The 19487-nt window shown below is 43.3% G+C and overlaps 2 protein-coding genes across 3 annotated transcripts; both read left to right on the top strand.

The window, feature by feature from the left end:
• The first annotated feature begins 566 nt into the window (after positions 1 to 566).
• Positions 567 to 1738, top strand: LOC109170948 (universal stress protein Slr1101). 2 transcript variants are annotated; one of them, XM_019320080.1, is made up of 4 exons: positions 567 to 923; positions 1031 to 1134; positions 1284 to 1402; positions 1520 to 1738. In XM_019320080.1, exons 1-4 carry the CDS (start codon positions 629 to 631, stop codon positions 1611 to 1613), a joined length of 612 nt encoding a protein of 203 aa, XP_019175625.1. In that variant the 5' UTR covers positions 567 to 628; the 3' UTR covers positions 1614 to 1738. The 2 variants fall into 2 exon arrangements, with proteins under 2 accessions (XP_019175625.1, XP_019175626.1); XM_019320081.1 differs by having other exon boundaries at positions 568 to 923; positions 1034 to 1134.
• A 7442-nt stretch (positions 1739 to 9180) lies between these two features.
• Positions 9181 to 14704, top strand: LOC109171034 (probable 1-deoxy-D-xylulose-5-phosphate synthase, chloroplastic). Its single transcript, XM_019320175.1, has 10 exons — positions 9181 to 9543; positions 10108 to 10224; positions 10366 to 10530; positions 10981 to 11131; positions 11314 to 11582; positions 12155 to 12437; positions 13063 to 13349; positions 13671 to 13949; positions 14040 to 14324; positions 14413 to 14704. Exons 1-10 carry the CDS (start codon positions 9382 to 9384, stop codon positions 14557 to 14559), a joined length of 2145 nt encoding a protein of 714 aa, XP_019175720.1. The 5' UTR covers positions 9181 to 9381; the 3' UTR covers positions 14560 to 14704.
• Positions 14705 to 19487: the final 4783 nt, after the last annotated feature.

Genomic DNA, 19487 nt, shown 5'->3' with positions numbered 1-19487 from the left:
AGTTTAAATATAGACGGTCCACTCTTTTTATAAATCTGTGTGAACAGATTTGGTCTTGGTCTAGATTTCGCCTTAGTTGATGTTCTTGTTGTGTAGCTAGACCGTCAGGCATGTTTTGTTTCAAATCTGACTCAGCAGTCTGAGTATCGTAACTGAATGTGTTAACATCAATCATCCTGTATCCCATCAATCCAGAATTATATTAGGCACAGAGTTTGATTGACTAACAACTACTAGTTATTAAGTCCAACCAAATCACTTAATAAGCACTTGCACCACTTAATTAAGGCCCTAATATATAATATATAATATATATTATTAGGAAAATCTTACAAAAATTACATCTATATCAGACTTTGGAAATGGATAAGAACCAAGAAGCTACGTGTCATGGTTTCCTGCGACGTCGTATTTTGCATGTTAATTTAAGGTTTTGCATGTTCACCACTTGTCACAATGTGGTTCTTCACGCTATGATTCTGCCACCTTCAATTTCTTTCTGGGTTACGTAGCTCTTCTAAGATTTATGGCATATTTTATATAATGAACTTATGTATAAATAATTAAAAAAATATATATGATAAATGTACTGAAATTATTAACGTAGCGAGCTGGGGAAGAAGAAATAATGGAGAAAACAACAAGAACTGAGACTAGTGCATATGCGTGTCCCGGAGAAGCCATGCATTCTCAGGTGCCGACGGTGAAGGAGACGACGGCGACGAGGACGACGTGGAAGGTGATGGTGGCCATCGACGACAGCGGCGAGAGTTTCAATGCTCTTAAATGGGCCATCGACAATTTGCTCCGCCGGAACTACCCTTCTGCCGCCACCGCCGCCGACGAGATCCCGGCCGCGATGGTTACATTGGTTAATGTCCAGCCTACTTTCGGGCCAATCATTTATCCTCCTGGCCCAAACCGTAAGCTAAAATTAACACACAGATCAGAATTTAACATTTACTTGCAAAAAGTTGAGTATATTAATTCTTAATTGGTTCATAAATCTTTTCATGTATTCATTATATAGCAGTGGAACTAACGCCTATGATGGTGGAAGCTGTGAAGAAAAGCCAAGAACATAACGCGAGTGAAGTACTTTCTAGGGCCTTGCAAATCTGCAGGGAAAATAAGGTATACAATCAAGTTATTCAGACTGTTAATTTGATAGTTACAATTCAAAAGCTTATTGACCTTCTTGGTTCAGTTAATTAATTAAGATGGGTTGAACATCCTTAAATTATTATATATATTGTTTAAGGTTGTGGTTTTGGGGGTTGTAGGTGAGGGCAGAAACGTTGATTCTTGAAGGGGACGCAAAGGATAGAATTTGTGAGGCTGCTGAGGAGATGCATGTTGATCTTCTTGTCGTGGGCAGTCGAGGCCTTGGCAAAATCAAAAGGTAATTCTTTAATTTAATTTGTTTCCCTTAGTCTCGATCAATTTTAATTTGGCCGGTTATAATTAAAAGGATGTTTATTTGATGAGTACGGAGTATATATATATTATGATAATGCAGGGCATTTCTAGGAAGTGTGAGCGACTATTGTGCACATCATGTGCATTGCCCCATTCTCATAGTGAAGCCACCATCCAAGGAACCCAATCTGTAGAGCATCAATATAATTCAACCATATCTGGAATAATATATGAAGTTGCATAGAAAAGACAACAATAATAATATATATAATTATTATGTATATGTTTGTGACAACAATAATATATATAATTATGTATATGTTTATAATCTTCCGGATCATGCATGGGAGAATCTAAGTTGTCATGAATAAATTTATGTCATGATCCATCTATATATATATATATATATATATATATATATATATATATATATATATATATATATATATATATATATTTAATTCTCTTGTATGGCTTCTATTATTTCTTGGTTTTACGACCAGCGCCAACGCTACACACCGCTCGATCGGCCAAACAAACAAAGTAACAAAGTGAACTGTAAATTAAAACGCAGACAAATTAAAAACTTACGGATCCTTTGGTTGGGAGGATGAAATTAGAGAAAAAGAATTCTAATTTGTAGATGTGGAAATAAAGTAGAAATTTAAATTTCGCAGTCATTTTTTCTATTTCATATTAATACAATATATGAATCAATCTACACTTTATTATTATAAATGCATAGACTCGTACAATTAAAGCATGTGTTTTAGATTGCACATTAATAGAAAGTATGTGTTTCATCTCAACTAAAAGTTTAAGCTGATAGTTAAATTATACGTTAATGAAAAGCATGTGTTTTATCTCAATTAAAAATTTAAGCTGATAATTAATTAGTATACATTGATGGTTATATGCTCGATCGATATGTAAAACATTGCATAAATAAGGTACAAATTTAAGAATTATTGAATAATAAACCATTCAACAAAAGAAACTAAAGGCAAATAAGTTACTAGAACCTTTAAAATCATAGGTACTAATTACTATAGAACATTAAAGTGAATAGAAAGAAAGCAAAAAGCCAGCACAAATGAATCTCATACAACATTACTCTCCAACAAAATGATGTTTATATATGTTGACCTTCAGAGGTAGGATTTAGACACTAAAATAGACTCGACTGCAAAAAGATGCTGCAATCACTAATTGTGAGACTTGAGAGGGGATACAACTACAAAAACGTTACAAGATGGTGATATGCATTAGCAAAAGAACTCACAACTGACAAATTATGTTATAGAAGTTCACAATATAATGCAAAAAACATAACAATGCAAAAGAAAATTTGTGTGAGATCGTCTCACGGGTTTCAATCCGTGAGACGGGTTGGATCTTTGATTAATGGGGTAAAAGATCCGACCTATTAATCAAAGATTCGATCGGTCTCATGGATTGAGACCCGTGAGATAGTTTTACACAGGTGTTATCTCAATGCAAATATTTTTTCGATTTAATTGGTTTAGAACTTTAGGCAATCTCCGATTGTTAGTAACTATATATTTAAACACATTTTTAGTAAAAGTCTAAAAAAATTAAACCGGCCGGTTGAAACTGAAAAAATAACAAAAACAAAAAATATGAAGAAACAAAAAATGCCCTTACTAAAAGTAGGAAAAATCATGAGAAAGTGTTCAAAAAATAATAATTTAAAATGATAAATGAAAAAAACGATAATTTAGAACTAAATTAGAATTACCACCAAAGACAAGGAACCTCTAATAGTATTAACTCTATAAAAATATTGATTTACATACTTTGTCAGGAGTTATCAATCGTTATACCCTGCACCACGGTCCACGGCGCACATTGCACTGTCCGCCTCGCGCCTCCCAAAACGACGTCGTTTTGGGAGGCGCGATAGGGAGTTGATGTGATTATGTGTATTTGTTTATACAATTATGTGTATTTTTTTTTTTTTGAAATTAAAGGAGCCTGTAGGACATTTATTCAAAATATGCTGAAATAGAGTCTGGTGGACCAGAGTCCGAATACATAATAGCTAACTGAGTAAAAACAGTAGATGCTAAGGTATGAGCTAAATAATTATCCACTCTAGAAACATAACGAAGCGAACAATAATCAAAAGATAACATACTGGTCTTGCAACTATCAATAGCATAACCCAGGTATGAGCGTGGCGAGCCTGTCATAGACGATAGATATTGTTGTAGTACTAAACAATCCGTGAAGAGCTCGATAGACCTTACCCCACGGTTCCTTAACCAGGACAAAACCTCCTTGCATGCAAAAGCTTCCGCCATGAGCGGTGAAAAACAGTCTATTATTGGTGCCGACATAGCTGAAATATAACCTCTCTGTCCGTTGAGGAGAATTGTCCCCACCCCCGCTTTGTTTGTTTGATGGGAGTATGCTGCATCGAAGTAGCATTGATCTCGCGTGGGCAGTTGAGCAGCGTGGAGTGCAGCGATTGGTGCGGCTGGCTGCGGATGTTGTGGCACGGCAGTGGGCAGTTGCGGATGATTTACTAAGGCAGCAGCAGCAGCTTCGTGCTCTACAGATTGCACCGTAGCAGTGCTTCGTCCAGCAGCCGTCCCAACAGCCGTGGTGCCGTACGTGTCCGACCAGGATGGACAAGTTTCCATGCGTGTACAGCCGAGGTTGCCATTGTAATTATCTTCCGAGGCCTGGGTAAGTATGCATCCCATACAACCCCATTTCTTGCACGCCAAATATAATATAGAAGTGCCACTGCATAAACAATCTCATCATCATCTAAAATATTCAACAAATCATCAAACCAATCACTGAAAATATTCGTGACATTATTGGGGATTGGAAGGTGAGGTTGAGCCCAAATGTTGGCCGTATAGTCACATGTGATTAAAGAATGCATAATATCTTCATGCATGATCCCACACATAGCACAAGTTGGATCAATATCAACTCTCTTTATAAGTAGGTTCTTCGTAGTGTGCAATATACCATTCAAAGTCCTCCATAAAAATGTTTTCACTTTGGGTGATTTTGAGCTTCCATAATTTTAACCATTTATCAAAGACACCTACTGGGTAGGTGTAGTCACCAACTATTCTTCTGTAACCACTCTTGACTGAATACTCTCCCCTTGGGTCCCCATACCAATACCACAAGTCTTCATAATCTAGTGACACAGGTACTTTTAATATTCGTGTCACACCCTCAGGTATGAAAATATCTGTGAGAATATCCTCATCCCAAGTTCCCGTTTGTTGGTCCATGAGTCCCATGACCATTGCCTGTGCCAGTTGGGGTGGTCTTTCTGTTATTATTCTCGGGTTATTGGTCATCATGTAGCCATGGCTGATCCCATATTAGAGTTGATTTACCATTCCCAATCCTGCGCCTAACACCCCCACAAACCAATTCCTGTGCCGCCAGAATACTACGCCAACAAAAGCTTGGGTTATTCCCCAAGCATGCATCAAAGAAAGAACCTTTGAGATAATACCTGGACCTGTAAACTCTTGAAACCAAAGATTGTGGTTGTGTAAGAAAACGCCACGCTTGCTTACCCAACATAGCAAGATTAAAGGCACGCAACTCCTTAAAATCCAAACATCCATATTTCTTGGGAATACACAGTTTATCCCATGCCTTCCAATGGATGCCCTAGTCATCCTTTGATCTCCACCAATACCGGTTCATGGTTCGCTCAATGGCTGTGCACAGAGTCATAGGCAGTAAAAAGACACTCATTGAAAAGGTAGGCATAGATTGAGCCACACTTTTCAATAAAACCTCCTTTCCTGCATGTGATAGTAACTTTTTGTTCCACGAGCCAATCCTCTGTCTTATTTTGTCCTCAATATATGAAAATGCTGCTTTTCTATTCCTGCCCACAAATGATGGAAGCCCTAAATACTTTCCAAAATTCGGGGCTTGCACTACCCCCAATATACTGGCAACCTCCTCTCTTATATCATCCCATGTATTCTTACTATAGCAAATATTTGACTTGTGATAGTTAACCATCTGCCCAGACATTTTCTCATACTCCGTCAAACAACGTTTAACCACCTCCGCTTCCTGGATATTTGCTTTAAAGAAAAGTAGACTATCATCAGCAAAGAACATGTGTGAGATAGAGGGGGCCCCTCTAGCCACCCTACAGCCATGTATTTCTCCTCTTGTTTGCGCCTGTTGTAATAACAATGAAAGCCCTTCAGCACAAATAATGAAAAGATAAGGCGAAAGGGGGTCACCTTGCCTTAAACCACGAGTCTGGGTGATCTGACTGCTTCGTGAACCATTCACTCAGTACACTGTAAGACACTGTGGTCACACACATCATCAATAACTCCACCCACCTATCATCAAACCCCAAAGCCAGAAGCATTTTACGTAAAAAAGGACCATTCCATACGGTCGTAGGCTTTTGCCATATCCAGCTTCAAAGCCCCCCATCTTGTTAACCCACATTGCTTCCTGTTCAAATAATGGCCAACTTCCGCAGCTATCAAGATATTATCCGTAATTAGTCTGTCAGATATAAACGCACTCTGGGAGTCAGATATAATATTTCCCATTAGTGGTTTCATTTTGGCTGTAATAACCTTAGCCATAACCCTGTAAATCACATTACTCAACGCAATTGGCCTATAGTCAGAAACCATCTCCGGGCTTTTCTTTTTTGGAATCAGAATAATATTCGTATCATTCAAATTAGCAGGCAACGAGCAAGTGTTTAGACAACTCACAATATAAGAAGACACATCACTACCCACCACATCCCAGAAGTGCTGATAAAATCCCGGATTCATCCCATCCGGCCCCGGTGCTTTATCTGAATACATCGAGAACAACGGGGTTTTAACCTCATTATCCTCAAAGGGCTGCAATAGCGCCTCATTCTGTGCATTCGTTACCGTAGTTGTATACTCTTAAAGAAATCTTCATTAACAACAGGAGAACTCGAGCTAAAGATATCACGATAGTAATTCAAGATAACATTCCTCATGGCATCCTCCTCAATTCAATCCCCACTATCATTCATAATTTTAGCAATAGTATTCTTTTTCTTATGATAAGAAGCATACATGTGGTAGAACTTTGTGTTTGCATCCGCATCCTTGAGCCAATGTTGCTTGGCCCTTTGCCTCCAATAAACATCTTCCTGCAATTCAATACGAGTTAAGCACTCGTCTAATCTTTGAAATTCAGCTAAAGAAACCGGGTCCGTACACCCCCTCAGGCGCAACTGTTCCTTTCGTAGGTTCATCATTTGCTCACCAAATTTATGGAAACGGTCTCCACCCCAGCGTGTTAACCGATCACCACAAAACGTGATACACTCTTGCAAACCCCTATCTCTTCCCTCGCCCCAAGACCTTTCCACCACATCTCTACACCCCTCATCATGCACCCATGCCATCTCAAATCGAAACCCTCTTTTCAAACCACCCCTCCTTTCCTGAAGATTCAGAACCCCAAGAAAAATAGCATAATGATCAGACTTTCGGGTCAATATATTCTGCACACTAGCATCGACCACCAACTCCCTCCAAGTTTGGGTAGCCAAAACTTTATCCAATCGTTCCTCTATCCAGTTTGGCGTGCCCTTCCCCTTCTCCCAAGTAAACGGATACCCTGACATCGGCAATTGCAGTAAACCGCAATCCTCAATAGTTTCCCCAAAACCCCGTAGTAGGCTGTCTGGATGGGGGTTTCCTCCTCGTTTCTCATACTGAAATAAGAGATCATTAAAATATCCAATCATTACCCACGGCAGATCCGATCTGTTAGCCAATGAACGAATAAGATCCCACGACTTTCCCCTCTGCGGACGCTTTAGAAAGCCATAGAAGCCTGTCATCCTCCACTTATCAAACCCCAGCATACTCACTTCAACATCCACATGGTTATCAAAATATCTTATCAATCTGGCTGTATTATTTGCTCTCCATAACAGCGCCAAACCACCACTTAAACCAGAATTATCGACATAAAAAAGGCCATCGAATCCAAGCTTAATCCGAAGTCGTTCCCCATGATCTCGGTTAACCTTGGTTTCCATTAGAAATACAAAATCGGGTTTCTTACGGGACACCATGTCCTCAATCTCGCGAACTGTCCGTGGATTACCCAAGCCACGGCAGTTCCAGCTCAACGTACTCATTGGGTCCGGCGGGTCTGCATCGCAGCACCCGCCATTTGTAAGTTTTTTTGGATGTCTGTCATCGCTACATCCTCCCCCTCAACCACCCGGCCTCCCCTACACCCCCCATCCATCTCCCTCCTTCGTTTTGCTACTGCATGCACAGCGCCCTGCCCCGCATGCTCCCCATTCAAACCCCCATCGTCATCCACATTCTGCTCACCCCTCACCACCCTCGTTGGCTTCTCACCCTTCGGCTTTCCCTCCAATGGCACCGACCACGGGTTTCATATCTCCCTTGGACCACGTACCCCCCTAGCCCGAAGATCATCACTGTACGGAAATTGCTGTACCGGTGCGGTCGCATTCCTGACTTTGAGACAAAATCTATAGGAATGCCCCATCATTCCACAATAAAAACAAAATGTATGCAACCTTTCGTACTTGAAATTAACCCAACAATACGTCTTGTCACGTTTCAACATTCTCATTCTGCGCTTCAATGACTTGTTCACAGGGATTGCAACACGTATACGGTAATAGGTGAGCCAAGGCGCATCAAGAAACCGATCATCCAACTTGACAAACACCCCCAAGAAGTTTCCGATTTGCTCGAGTATTTTGTCCGATGTATACCCAAACGGCAAGTCGTAGCACTGTACCCATAGCTCCACCGTATCAAGAGCTACCTCCATCGGAATCGCCCCTGCCGGAAGCTGCTTACAGACAAGCGTATGATTTTGAAACGCCCAAGGACTCTCCTCCAATACATACTGCATATCAGTTAAATGGTAGAAGACAAACATAAACAACTTCGGTTGCACCTCCGTCACCTGCACCCCACGGACCGGCTGCCACACCGAAGCTAGTACTTGGCGCATAAATTCGACCTTCACCGTCTTCTCTGTTAGAAAACGTCCGATCAGAACCCATGTCTCCTCCTCCTCAGCCTATTCCTCCCCTACTTCTGCTTCCACCGGCTCGAAAGTATCCTCCTCTTCCTCGAGGACTAAGTCTGCCCATCGGGCTGTTAAACCAGCCACCTCCCCTCCCATACTTGTCGACGCCATGCTGTCGGACTACCTAGGTCGAATACTGCTATCGAACGCTGATCAGTACTGGAACAATCGGTCGGAATACCGTAGAAAGCTCAGAAAACGCATGGAAAACTAGGTAAACCCTAGAAGAAAACGAAACCCTAGACACGCCAGAGAGAAATTTGTATCCCTAAGTGAAGACGAATCTAATCCAGCTCGAGTTATGTAATAATCTAATCTATACTATTATTAAAAACAAAAAATCATTACAATTATGTGTATTTGTTTATACAATTATGTGTATTTTTTTATACAGTTATGTGGGTTTGTTTATACAGTTATGTATATTTGTTTATACAATTATGTGAAACGACGTCGTCGTTTTGCATCAGGGCGCACAATGCAATGCATATAAATTGCCAGGAGTTATCTATTGGGCCTTTTCTTTAGGACGTTTCTTGGTCCACTTAAAATAAGGTCCAATTAACACATACAAAGCCCACAAATTGGCCCATATGCTTCATCATCGGGTCTTAAGCATTACACGAGATACCAAACAGTGCTCTGCTTGTCATGTAGCTCCTTCGCATTTCCGCATGATTTTTACCAAAATCTAGAGGAATCCCAGACACAAAATTCCACTTTTGAAACTGGGTATTCATACAATCCGAAAAATCCAACCTTTAATCTCCTGCAATTTTCCAATTTTTCTTGAAACTAGTCAGCCGGTTTTTACCAAAGCAGGTCTCTCCATTTCTGCATTTCTTGATGGGTGCTGCTACTGCCCAGTATCCGGTTGGTGTTTTTCATGGAGGTTCCAGAAAATTGTCTTCTGGTTCTGATTCCCCAGCAGTGAACTTCCCTTCTAATATTGGTATTTCAAGACTGAATCTTTACCCCACTTCTTCTTCAGTCCTATCTTCTTATAAGGTATGCAATAACTATCCTTTATTGCATTTTTGTTTGCTTTTTGAACATTAAGGGGGTGTTTGGTAAATGATTGTTTGATAATAGCTGTTAGTTGATTCGGTTAGTTAGTTTGACTAGTTTATAGCATTAAGAGATTGTAGAGAAGTGTTTGAAAAATCAGCTGTTAGCTGTCTTTTTTTAAAAAGCTGATCGAATAAAAAAACTGATTGAAAGCTACTTAAAAGCTGAACGAAAAATCTATCTGAGCAGCATTTTGGAGCAATAAGTTGTTACAATAAGTTAATTAATCAAACACTCATATTGATTGTTTAACCAAGTCAAACAATTAATAGTTATCAAATAAGTCAAAATTGGCTGATAGGCTAACTATTTTATCAAACAGGGCCTAAATAATTTCTTCCCTTGTGAGCTTTTGTCTTAGTAGTTCTCTTTGATATTTGGATTAGTCAAAATAATGCCATATTTACCATGATAAAGTGTGAAAGAATAGTTCTCTCTGTGCTCATAGCCATAAAGGAAGTGTTGTAAAGAACAGTAAGTTGAAATTTGGCATTCCTGATGCAGGACAACAGTAAAGTGTATTGTTTGCCCAATGATGCTGATCTCAAGTTTGATGATCCACCAAGAAGGATACTTGACACTATTGAGAATCCCATGCACTTAAAGAATTTATCTTTGAAGGTTAAGTGACTGGATTTTTGTCATTCTTTTTTACTTTGAAACATTAAAAGTTGGTTTGAAGTTGTGTCTGACATAACACCATATATGTCATCAAATATGCAAATTTGGGAAGTTTAGCTCACCTAGAGTGGAACCATACAGGAACTGAAGCAGCTAGCTGAGGAAATCCGGTCAGAATTGCGCTTTGCCATGTCAAATACTGAAAAACCTTTAACAGCTAGTCTCGGGGTGGTGGAGTTGGCTGTAGCTATTCACCATGTTTTCCATGCTCCAGTGGACAAGATATTGTGGGATATGGAGGAACAAGTAAGATTCCGTTTGTAAAATACCTAGAAATGCTAATGAATCTCATAAGCGCCATTCTTTTTAAACAAAAAAAATTTGGAAGTTAGGCCCTACCCCATACCCTGCAATATGGAACATTCCATTCAAGCACTTTGCAATTATTTTTGAATATCTAATTTACGTGTGATAGCCAAGGACCTTGTGGTCTAGTGGCACCAATTTGCTCTCGCATATGAGAGGTTGTGAGTTCGAGCCTCAGTGGAGGCAGTATTGACTCTTTGTGCTTTAGTAGGTTGAGACAGTAGTTATGAACAAATACTGCATTGTAACAGAGTTAGTAGTACTCAATTTTTTTTTTTTTTTTTTTTTTTTTTTTACGTGAAGCATGAAAGCTTTTGAAAATTTCCACGTATTAATTGGGACAATTTTGGATTTCAGCGTAGTATATTTTATTTTGCTGTGACTTGACAGACTTATGCACACAAGATTCTCACTGGAAGGATGCCTCTAATGCATTCCCATCTACAATCAAACAGTTTTTCAAGTCCCATGTGCCGCTCTGAAAGTGAATTTGATCCATTTGGAGCTGGACATGGATGCAATAGTATATCTGCTGGACTTGGTAATAGCATTCTCTTGTTTATTTTCGTCAGCAAATAAACTATTTCTCGTCATGTCTTTAGTAGTATCTTTTACAATCAACCCCATTATGATTGTATTAAAATCTTAAAAAAGCATTCCCGTGCTTTCGTTATCATCAACATTTTTAGTTGAACTTTAGAGTGATTTTTTCTTTTTCATTAGGATTGGCTGTTGCTCGAGATATTAAAGGGAAGCGAGACCGCATCGTTGCAGTCATTAGCAATGAAACGACTATGGCTGGTCAAGTTTATGAGGCAATGAGTAATGCTGGCTACTTAGATTCAAATATGATTGTCATATTAAACGATAATCGTCACTCTTTGCATCCAAAGCTCGAGGAGGCTCCTGAAACGCCAATCAATGCTTTGTCTAGTACTCTGAGCAAGCTTCAGTCAAGTAAACTTTTTCGAAGATTTAGAGAGCTTGCTAAGGTATCCATGCTGCTTGTCCTTTTATTTTATAAGTCTAAAGCTGTTAGAAAAGTGAAACGTGGACTTCTAAGCCCACTTTCCAGAAAATGCTGATGAAATGATTATATGAATGCTAAAACCAATGATATAATAAATTAATAATTTATTGTCAAAGCACGTTTCCAGTGTACTAAGACCAGTGATCACCTGCTAATTTTGTATTAATACCCTAGTGGTGAACTAAATAGGCATGTTTCTTAACCAGCTTGGTTGGCGTGAGTGGTCGTGTACTCTCGTCCCTTAAGAGAGGTCGGGAGTTCGAACCCCTCTCGTATGGAAAAACTAATTTGGCCAGCACTTTGCCCCTTAAACCTTAATTGGGCCGTCCCAGTGCGAATGGGGATCAGTCTGAGTATGGTACAGGCTTAAAGGTGCCTCCTACATTTAGGGCTTGCTCATGACATCTCATGTCCTGACCAAAAAAAAAAGGCCTGTTTCTTATGCTCATTTTATGTGTCTGTATTCGATTGAGGTCTTATATAAGTATTATCTGGCTCTGTTATGAGTATGCCCACATATTATGTTTGTTTCAGGTCTTAACTAAGAAAATTGGTAAAGGTATGCATGAGTGGGCAGCTAAGATTGATGAGTATGCACGTGGTATGATTGGTCCACCTGGGTCGACTCTTTTTGAAGAGCTTGGCTTGTACTACATTGGGCCCGTTGACGGGAACAACGTTGCTGACCTAATCTGTGTTCTGCATGAAGTGGCGTCACTGGATTCCATGGGTCCTGTTCTGGTTCATGTCATAACAAAAGAACAGCAGGAAATAAAAGATAATCAGATGGTTGAAGTTTCAAATATAACCCCAGAAAGTATGCTCTTATTGCTCAGATTCCTCTTTCGCTTTCAACAATCTTCAGAATTATGCCTACAATTATAAGCCCTAGCTTAGGTTCTTGATGATATTAGGGCTTTGATTTGATGATTTTGGGCTTTAATACTGAAGATTATTAATTGATGCAAATGATCTTGGAGGGAATTTTCTTTAATTGATGCTTTATTTATTGCAGTAGGCGCTAAGCGCTAGTCGGGCGGTAGAGTAGCGTCTAGCGTCTAGGTGGCTAACTAAAAAAAACAATGCACGTGTGGTGTATGTCATATATATATATATATATATATATATATATATATATATATATATATATATATATATATATATATAATGAAAACAAATTAACAAGGTTGGGTCGGCCGAATTAACTCGGCTAACTCGGCCGAATTGGATGAGTTAACTCGGCTGAATTTGGCAGAGTTCGCCGCCAACTCGGCCTAGTTGGCCAAGTTAGGCGCCTAGGTGGCCGGCTGCCTAGGGGAGAAATCGCCGTGGTCTAGGGGCACTTAGCGCCTAGGCGGTTGCCTAGGCCGGTTTTTGCAACAGTGAAGTCAAAGTAAAGAAAATTCTTTTAATAATGCATTTTTTTTATTTGTTTAAAACAGGTTCATTTAATTCTGATCCATCATTGAGTTGGAGTCGTACGTATAGTGATTGTTTTGTCGAAGCTTTGGTAGTAGAGGCCAAGAGAGACAAAGATATTGTAGCAATTCATGCGGGCATGGGTATGGAGCCATCACTTGAATTATTCAAGAAAGAGTTTCCAAACAAATTCTTTGAAATTGGGATGGCTGAGCAGCATGCAGTGACATTTTCGGCGGGATTGTCAAGGGGCGGGATGAAACCATTCTGCATAGTTCCTTCAGCTTTCCTTCAGAGGGCTTATGACCAAGTTCCTCCTTTCTCCTTTCTTCATAATTTTTCTTAATCTTAGGTTATTGAATCTCTTATAGATGAAGAAATCAAATTTGACTGTGTTGAGCATATAATATAATATATAAATATTAATGTGCAATCCAACTGCTAGCTTAGGCTTTTAGTTGAGATGAAACACATGTTTCAATTTGGTATAACCTACCCGCGCACGTGAGGGGCGTGTTGAGCATATAATATATAAATATAAATGTGCAATCCAACTGCCAGTCTAGGCTAGTTGAGATGGAGTATATGTTTCAATTGATTGAAGGTTCTTCACATTTTTGGCATCGTTTAGGTAATCCATGACGTAGATCGCCAGAAGATTCCTGTGCGCTTTGTTATTACGAGTGCGGGATTAGTAGGATCTGATGGCCCTAAACAATGCGGAGCATTTGATATTACATTTATGTCGTGCTTGCCAAACATGATTGTCATGGCACCTTCTGATGAAGTTGAGCTTGCTCATATGGTGGCCACCGCCGCCCGTATTGACGACAGGCCAGTATGCTTCCGCTACCCGAGAGGTGCTGTTGCTATGGAAAATCATAGTTGTGAAGGTGGAATTCCCGTGGAGGTAATATTTGCTACCCTTTTTCTTGAACGAGTAAATATTCAACCGTAATTATGCAATTCTTTTTCTCACTAGTTTGTGATTGTTGAGCAGGTGGGTAGAGGGAGAATTCTCGCGGAGGGTAAAGATGTTGCTTTGCTCGGCTATGGTTCTATGGTACAAAACTGTCTTAGAGCTCAATCTCTGCTTTCGAAGCTCGGCGTTGAAGTGACTGTTGCTGATGCTAGATTCTGCAAGCCCCTAGATGCTAAGCTCATTAGAAGTTTATGCAAGAATCATTCTTTTCTAATTACAGTGGAGGAAGGATCTATAGGAGGTTTTGGATCACATGTCGCACAATTCATTTCCCTCGATGGACAGCTCGATGCAGGAATCAAGGTAATTTCATTTTCCTCGCACAACAGAATGCATATATTATTTATAAAAACGAATTTCACAATCATTTCCCGAAATCATTATTTTGAAGTGGCGGCCGATCACTTTACCAGACAACTACATCGAGCAGGCGTCGCCAAAAGAACAACTCGAAGTGGCAGGGCTGTCGGGAAATCACATTGCTGCAACAGTGCTAAGTCTACTGGGGCGAAATCGCGAAGCTCTTTTCTTGATGTGATACAAGTTTTGTTTTGGTTTGGTTTGGTTTGTGGTATAGATAAAAGTGTCCATAGTTTAGTCTAACACTTCTGGGAGAAAGATGATAAAAATGTATATGCAGAAGGACAAAAACTGAAAAAAAAAAAAAAACTGTTAATTGTAAATTCTATTTTCACCATGTAATTTATTTAGAGAAAATTACACTTTTGGTCCTATGATTATAGTGGAGGTGGTAATTTCAGTTCGTGACTTTTAAAACTAACAGATTTAGTCCTTTTAGTAAGCTTTTTTTTACACATTAAGTCCTTCCGGCCAAATCACCGGTGGATTTTGGCCGGAAAAACACAATCCTTTAATTTATTAAATATTTGGGGGGTAAAATGGTCAATTCAGATTCTTCTTTCTTCTTCCTTCTTCTTCCTTCTCCTCCCTACTTCTTCGTTCTTCTTCTTCCAAATGGAACCTATAACCTTCACCCTTGAAGACCAACCTAGCAGCAGCGACCACGGCATGGAGGCGCTCGTGGTCACGATTGATGTTCAGGGGACGGACGTCCAGAGGGTTATGGTCGATACGGGCAGCAGTGTGAACGTCCTATACTTGGACGTATTTGAAAAACTTGGCTTCGGGGTTGGGGTCGGGGGGTGCTGTCGCGATGGAGGCACCACGGCAGGCCCAGCAAGCAGAGGAAGTCCCCGCCCGAGCGGAGGACCCTGAAGAAGTTACCCGAGCGGTAGCTTTTGATCGACTCCGGCCGGGACTGCGGCAAAGATTGGGACCCCAAGACCCAAATCCTCAGCCGGAAGACGTGCACATGCAGGACGCCAGCCAGGAGGCTTCATCCGGGCATAGCGGGTCGAGATCACACCGACGGCAACGCGCTCGGGACACAGCCCAAGCCGTTCAAACCGCCGAGCTCAACGAAACCCGAGGATTGCTCTATAACCTCCAGGCGGAAGTTGCGCAACTCAGGAATGCGTACCCTGCAACACCCCCGGTCGACCAATCGACCTTGCACCAGACGCCTTTCACAGCAGCGGTAATGGCTCAGCCTTACCCGCTCGACTTAAAGGTCTCTAGAGAGAAGAGTTATGACGGACGGGCGGACCCTGAAGCCCACGTGAATGATTTCTACAGCAACATGATGCTGAAGGGCGTTTCAGACGCCGTAATGTGTCGGGCTTTCTACTCTACGCTCACCGGTCGGGCAGCAGAGTGGTTTCGAACCCTACAACCAGGGTCGATCGATAAATTTGACACCTTGGCAGTCAAGTTTGTGAGGAAGTTCATCACTTCCAAAATAGTGAGAAAGCCATACATGTATCTGGAGAAGGCCAAGCAGCTAGAAGGGGAAAGCTTGACCGACTTCCTCATCAAGTGGAAGGCAGCGGTCGGGGAGGTCGAGCCCATGGACGATGCGACCGCTACCCATATGCTTCACATCTCTCTCCGGGCGGGGTATTTGTATCAAGACTTCATCTTACACCCCCCGACCACCTATGAGGAGGCCCTTCGGAGGGTCACAGATTACGCCAACGCCGGTGAGGCGAATGCCGTCAAGCGCTTGCAGGAGGTCGGCTCTTCGTCCCGTAAATCGGCCGGCCGGGCGGAACATCGATCGGGAGATGACAATCCCCGTCCCCACACCAGGCCTGGCGAGTTTACGGCCTTGAACCGATCTGCAGCGGAGGCCATGCAATACGCCCAGTCCTGCAATCTCATCAAACTCCCCCATCCCGATCGAGACGGCCCTGACAAGAGTAAACACTGTGCTTACCATCGATGTGCCGGACATGACACGGAGGAGTGTACCCACTTGCGCCAACTGTTGGAAGATTTGCTCAACTTGGGTAAGTTGGACAAGTGTGTGGGGAAAAGAGAGGACAACAAGAGGAATACCGATCGGAGGGATCATAGACGCTCCCATCACCGCTCTGATCGGTCAGGTCAGGACCGAAGAGACGATCGAAGGGACGATCGTCATGATGACCGACGGGACCCTGACCCTCCGTCTAGCAGTCGCCCATCCGGAAAGCCCACCATACACGTCATTTTCGGCGGGCTGGAAGACGCATCCCGGCCGAGGACTAATTGTCCGGTCGCAATAGTGGATTCCCGAGAGACCGGAAAGAGGCAGAAAATGGAACCTATAACCTTCACCCTCGAAGACCAACCTAGCAGCAGCGACCACGGCATGGAGGCGCTCGTGGTCACGATTGATGTTCAGGGGACGGACGTCCAGAGGGTTATGGTCGATACGGGCAGCAGTGTGAACGTCCTATACTTGGACGTATTTGAAAAACTTGGCTTCGACAGGAAGGAGCTGACTCCAGTCGGTGTACCACTGTCAGGATTTACCGGGGCTCTTATTTACCTCGAGGGAAAAATAACGCTCCCGGTCGAGATCGGCGCACCTCCAAAGTCGATCAAAACGGAGCTGGAATTCGTTGTGGTCAATCTCCATTGCGTCCACAACATTATCTTGGGCCGACCCGCCATCATGAAGATCGGTGGGATAATTTCTATGCCCCACCTGTGCATGAAATTCCTCACCCCCAATGGGGTCGGTGTGGTCCGTGGCGATGTCCAATCCGCCCGGAAGTGTTACACCCGAGCGGTCAACAGACGCGATTCCGGTCCGTCTTCCCGGGTGAACACCATAGCCAAGGAGGAGGCTAAGGATCGGAAGGAACAACCTGAGCCTTCCGAAGAAATAGAGGAAGTTCCCCTATCCGAGGACCGACCGGATAGGAAGATTAAGATTGGCCGAGCCCTCACCCCCGAGCTTCGAGCAGAAGTTTTGGCCATACTCCAAGAGTATGCTGATATCTTTGCGTGGGGGCCCGAAGATATGCCCGGGATCGATCGATCGGTCATCTGTCACAAATTGGCCGTTGATCCCGCAGCCAAGCCAGTCGTGCAGAAAACACGACACCTGTCGTCCGATCGCCGCGAATTTGTGAGAGAAGAAGTCAAAAAGATGGCGGCGATCGAGCACATCCGACCGGTGGTGTACCCCGAGTGGGTGGCAAACATCGTCCTTGTTCCTAAGCCCCCGGCTTGGAGGATGTGCATTGATTTCACCGACCTCAACAAGGCCTGTCCGCTCGACCCATATCCTCTACCGAGCATTCACCAGATGGTCGACGAGACGGCCAGGGCCGAGTTAATGAGCTTCATGGATGCCTTCAAGGGGTACCATCAGATCATGATGCACCATGAAGACGAGAGCAAGACAGCCTTCGTGACCCCGGACGGGCTGTATTGCTTCCGAGTGATGCCGTTCGGCCTCCGGAACGCAGGAGCGACCTACCAGAGGATGGTCAATATGCTTTTTGCCGATCTATTGGGCCGAACGATAGAAGCTTACATTGATGACATGCTGGTCAAGAGTCAGGATCGATCCGACCACACTCGAGACCTCCGGGAGTGCTTCCAGATTATGAGGAAGTACCAGTTGCGGCTGAACCCAACCAAGTGCACATTCGCGGTTCAGACCGGCAAGTTCCTCGGCTATATGATGACCAAGAGAGGAATTGAGCCCAACCCGGCCAAAGTAAAAGCGATTCTGGACATGCAACCACCCTCTACCGTTCGGGAAGTCCAGCAATTGACCGGTCGGTTAGCAGCCCTCAGCCGGTTCCCCTCCAAGTTAGCCGAGCGCGCTTTACCTTTCTTCAAGGTATTGCGCAAAGTTAATGGATTCGCCTGCGACGAAGAGTGCCGAGTGGCTTTTGATGAGCTGAAGGAGTATCTCATGTCGCCGATCGTGCTCTCAAAGCCCGAGCTCGGAGAAGAGCTAGACGTGTACCTCGCCGTCTCTGATCGCGCAGTAAGCGCAATGTTGTGCCGAACCGATCCGGAAGGGGTCCAGCGACCGGTGTACTATGTAAGCCACGCGCTACATGGTCCCGAGCTCCGGTACTCCCGGCTAGAGAAGGTCATCTACGCCTTATACATTGCCGCGAAGAAGTTGGCTCCCTATTTCCAAGGTCGAGCAATTCGCGTGTTGACCGATCAGCCGATCGGGCCAGTCCTCCGAACTGCTTCATCGTCCGGTCGCCTAGTCAAGTGGGCGTTAATGTTGACCCAGTACGCGATCGAATACCGACCGAGACCAGCTATCAAAGGTCAGGCTCTTGCTGATTTCTTGGTCGAGTGCACCGCCGGGGATACCCGACCTCCCGAGGTTGCGGATCCCGAGGCTGAGTGGTGGTCATTGGCTACTGATGGGTCAAGTAGCAAGAAAGGAGCAGGAGGGGGAGTGGTGGTCACGAGCCCGGAAGGATTCAAAGTCTATTTTTCTCTAATGTATCAGTTCCACCCGACCAATAACGAAGCCGAGTACGAAGCATTTGTTAATGGCTTACAGTGCGCTCGGGATTTGGGGGCTGAATACATCCGAGCTCAAACAGATTCTGCGCTCGTGGTCGGACAGGTTCTTGGAGACTATGAGGTCAATGGAGAGCGTTTACAACTATACCGAGACCTGGCCATGGAGAAGCTTGCTCAGTTCCGGGGGTATACCGTCAGGCACATACCCCGATTGGATAATGCTGATGCGGATATCCTATCTAAATTGGCTCAAGACGCCCCGGAGCACATGTCGAAGATAGCTCGGATCTTGGTGATCCCGAGACACAGTATCCATCGCCTACCGGTCAATCCAATCCAACCGGTGGAAGACTATTGGATCATCGATCTGAAGGAATTCCTCGAGCACGGTCGACTCCCAGACGACCCCCAGCGCGCTCGAAAAGCCAAGCTCAGAGCCCCGAGGTTCCAAATCTTGGGCGGTCGTCTCTATCGGCGATCGTATGGAGGCCCTCTCATGCGTTGCTTGACCGCATTTGAGGCCGATTTGGTCATGAAGGAGCTGCACTCGGGAATTTGCTCTTCACATCAGGGAGGCCGATCCCTGGCCCGTCGTATCATGCTGATCGGGTA

Source organism: Ipomoea nil, unplaced genomic scaffold, assembly GCF_001879475.1.
Source record: "Ipomoea nil cultivar Tokyo-kokei standard unplaced genomic scaffold, Asagao_1.1 scaffold3384, whole genome shotgun sequence".
In the NCBI taxonomy this organism is placed as follows: domain Eukaryota; kingdom Viridiplantae; phylum Streptophyta; class Magnoliopsida; order Solanales; family Convolvulaceae; genus Ipomoea; species Ipomoea nil.
The sequence above is the reverse complement of the archived record's forward strand: the minus strand, read 5'-3'. Positions and strand labels throughout refer to the sequence as shown.

Coding starts and splice junctions, on each gene's coding strand:
- LOC109170948 (XM_019320080.1), top strand. CDS start 629: ATGGAGAAAACAACAAGAACTGAGACTAGTGCATATGCGTGTCCCGGA. Junction 924..1,030: donor TTATCCTCCTGGCCCAAACC/GTAAGCTAAAAT, acceptor TTCATTATATAG/CAGTGGAACTAACGCCTATG. Junction 1,135..1,283: donor AAATCTGCAGGGAAAATAAG/GTATACAATCAA, acceptor TGGGGGTTGTAG/GTGAGGGCAGAAACGTTGAT.
- LOC109171034 (XM_019320175.1), top strand. CDS start 9,382: ATGGGTGCTGCTACTGCCCAGTATCCGGTTGGTGTTTTTCATGGAGGT. Junction 10,531..10,980: donor TGTGGGATATGGAGGAACAA/GTAAGATTCCGT, acceptor GTGACTTGACAG/ACTTATGCACACAAGATTCT. Junction 12,438..13,062: donor TTCAAATATAACCCCAGAAA/GTATGCTCTTAT, acceptor TGTTTAAAACAG/GTTCATTTAATTCTGATCCA.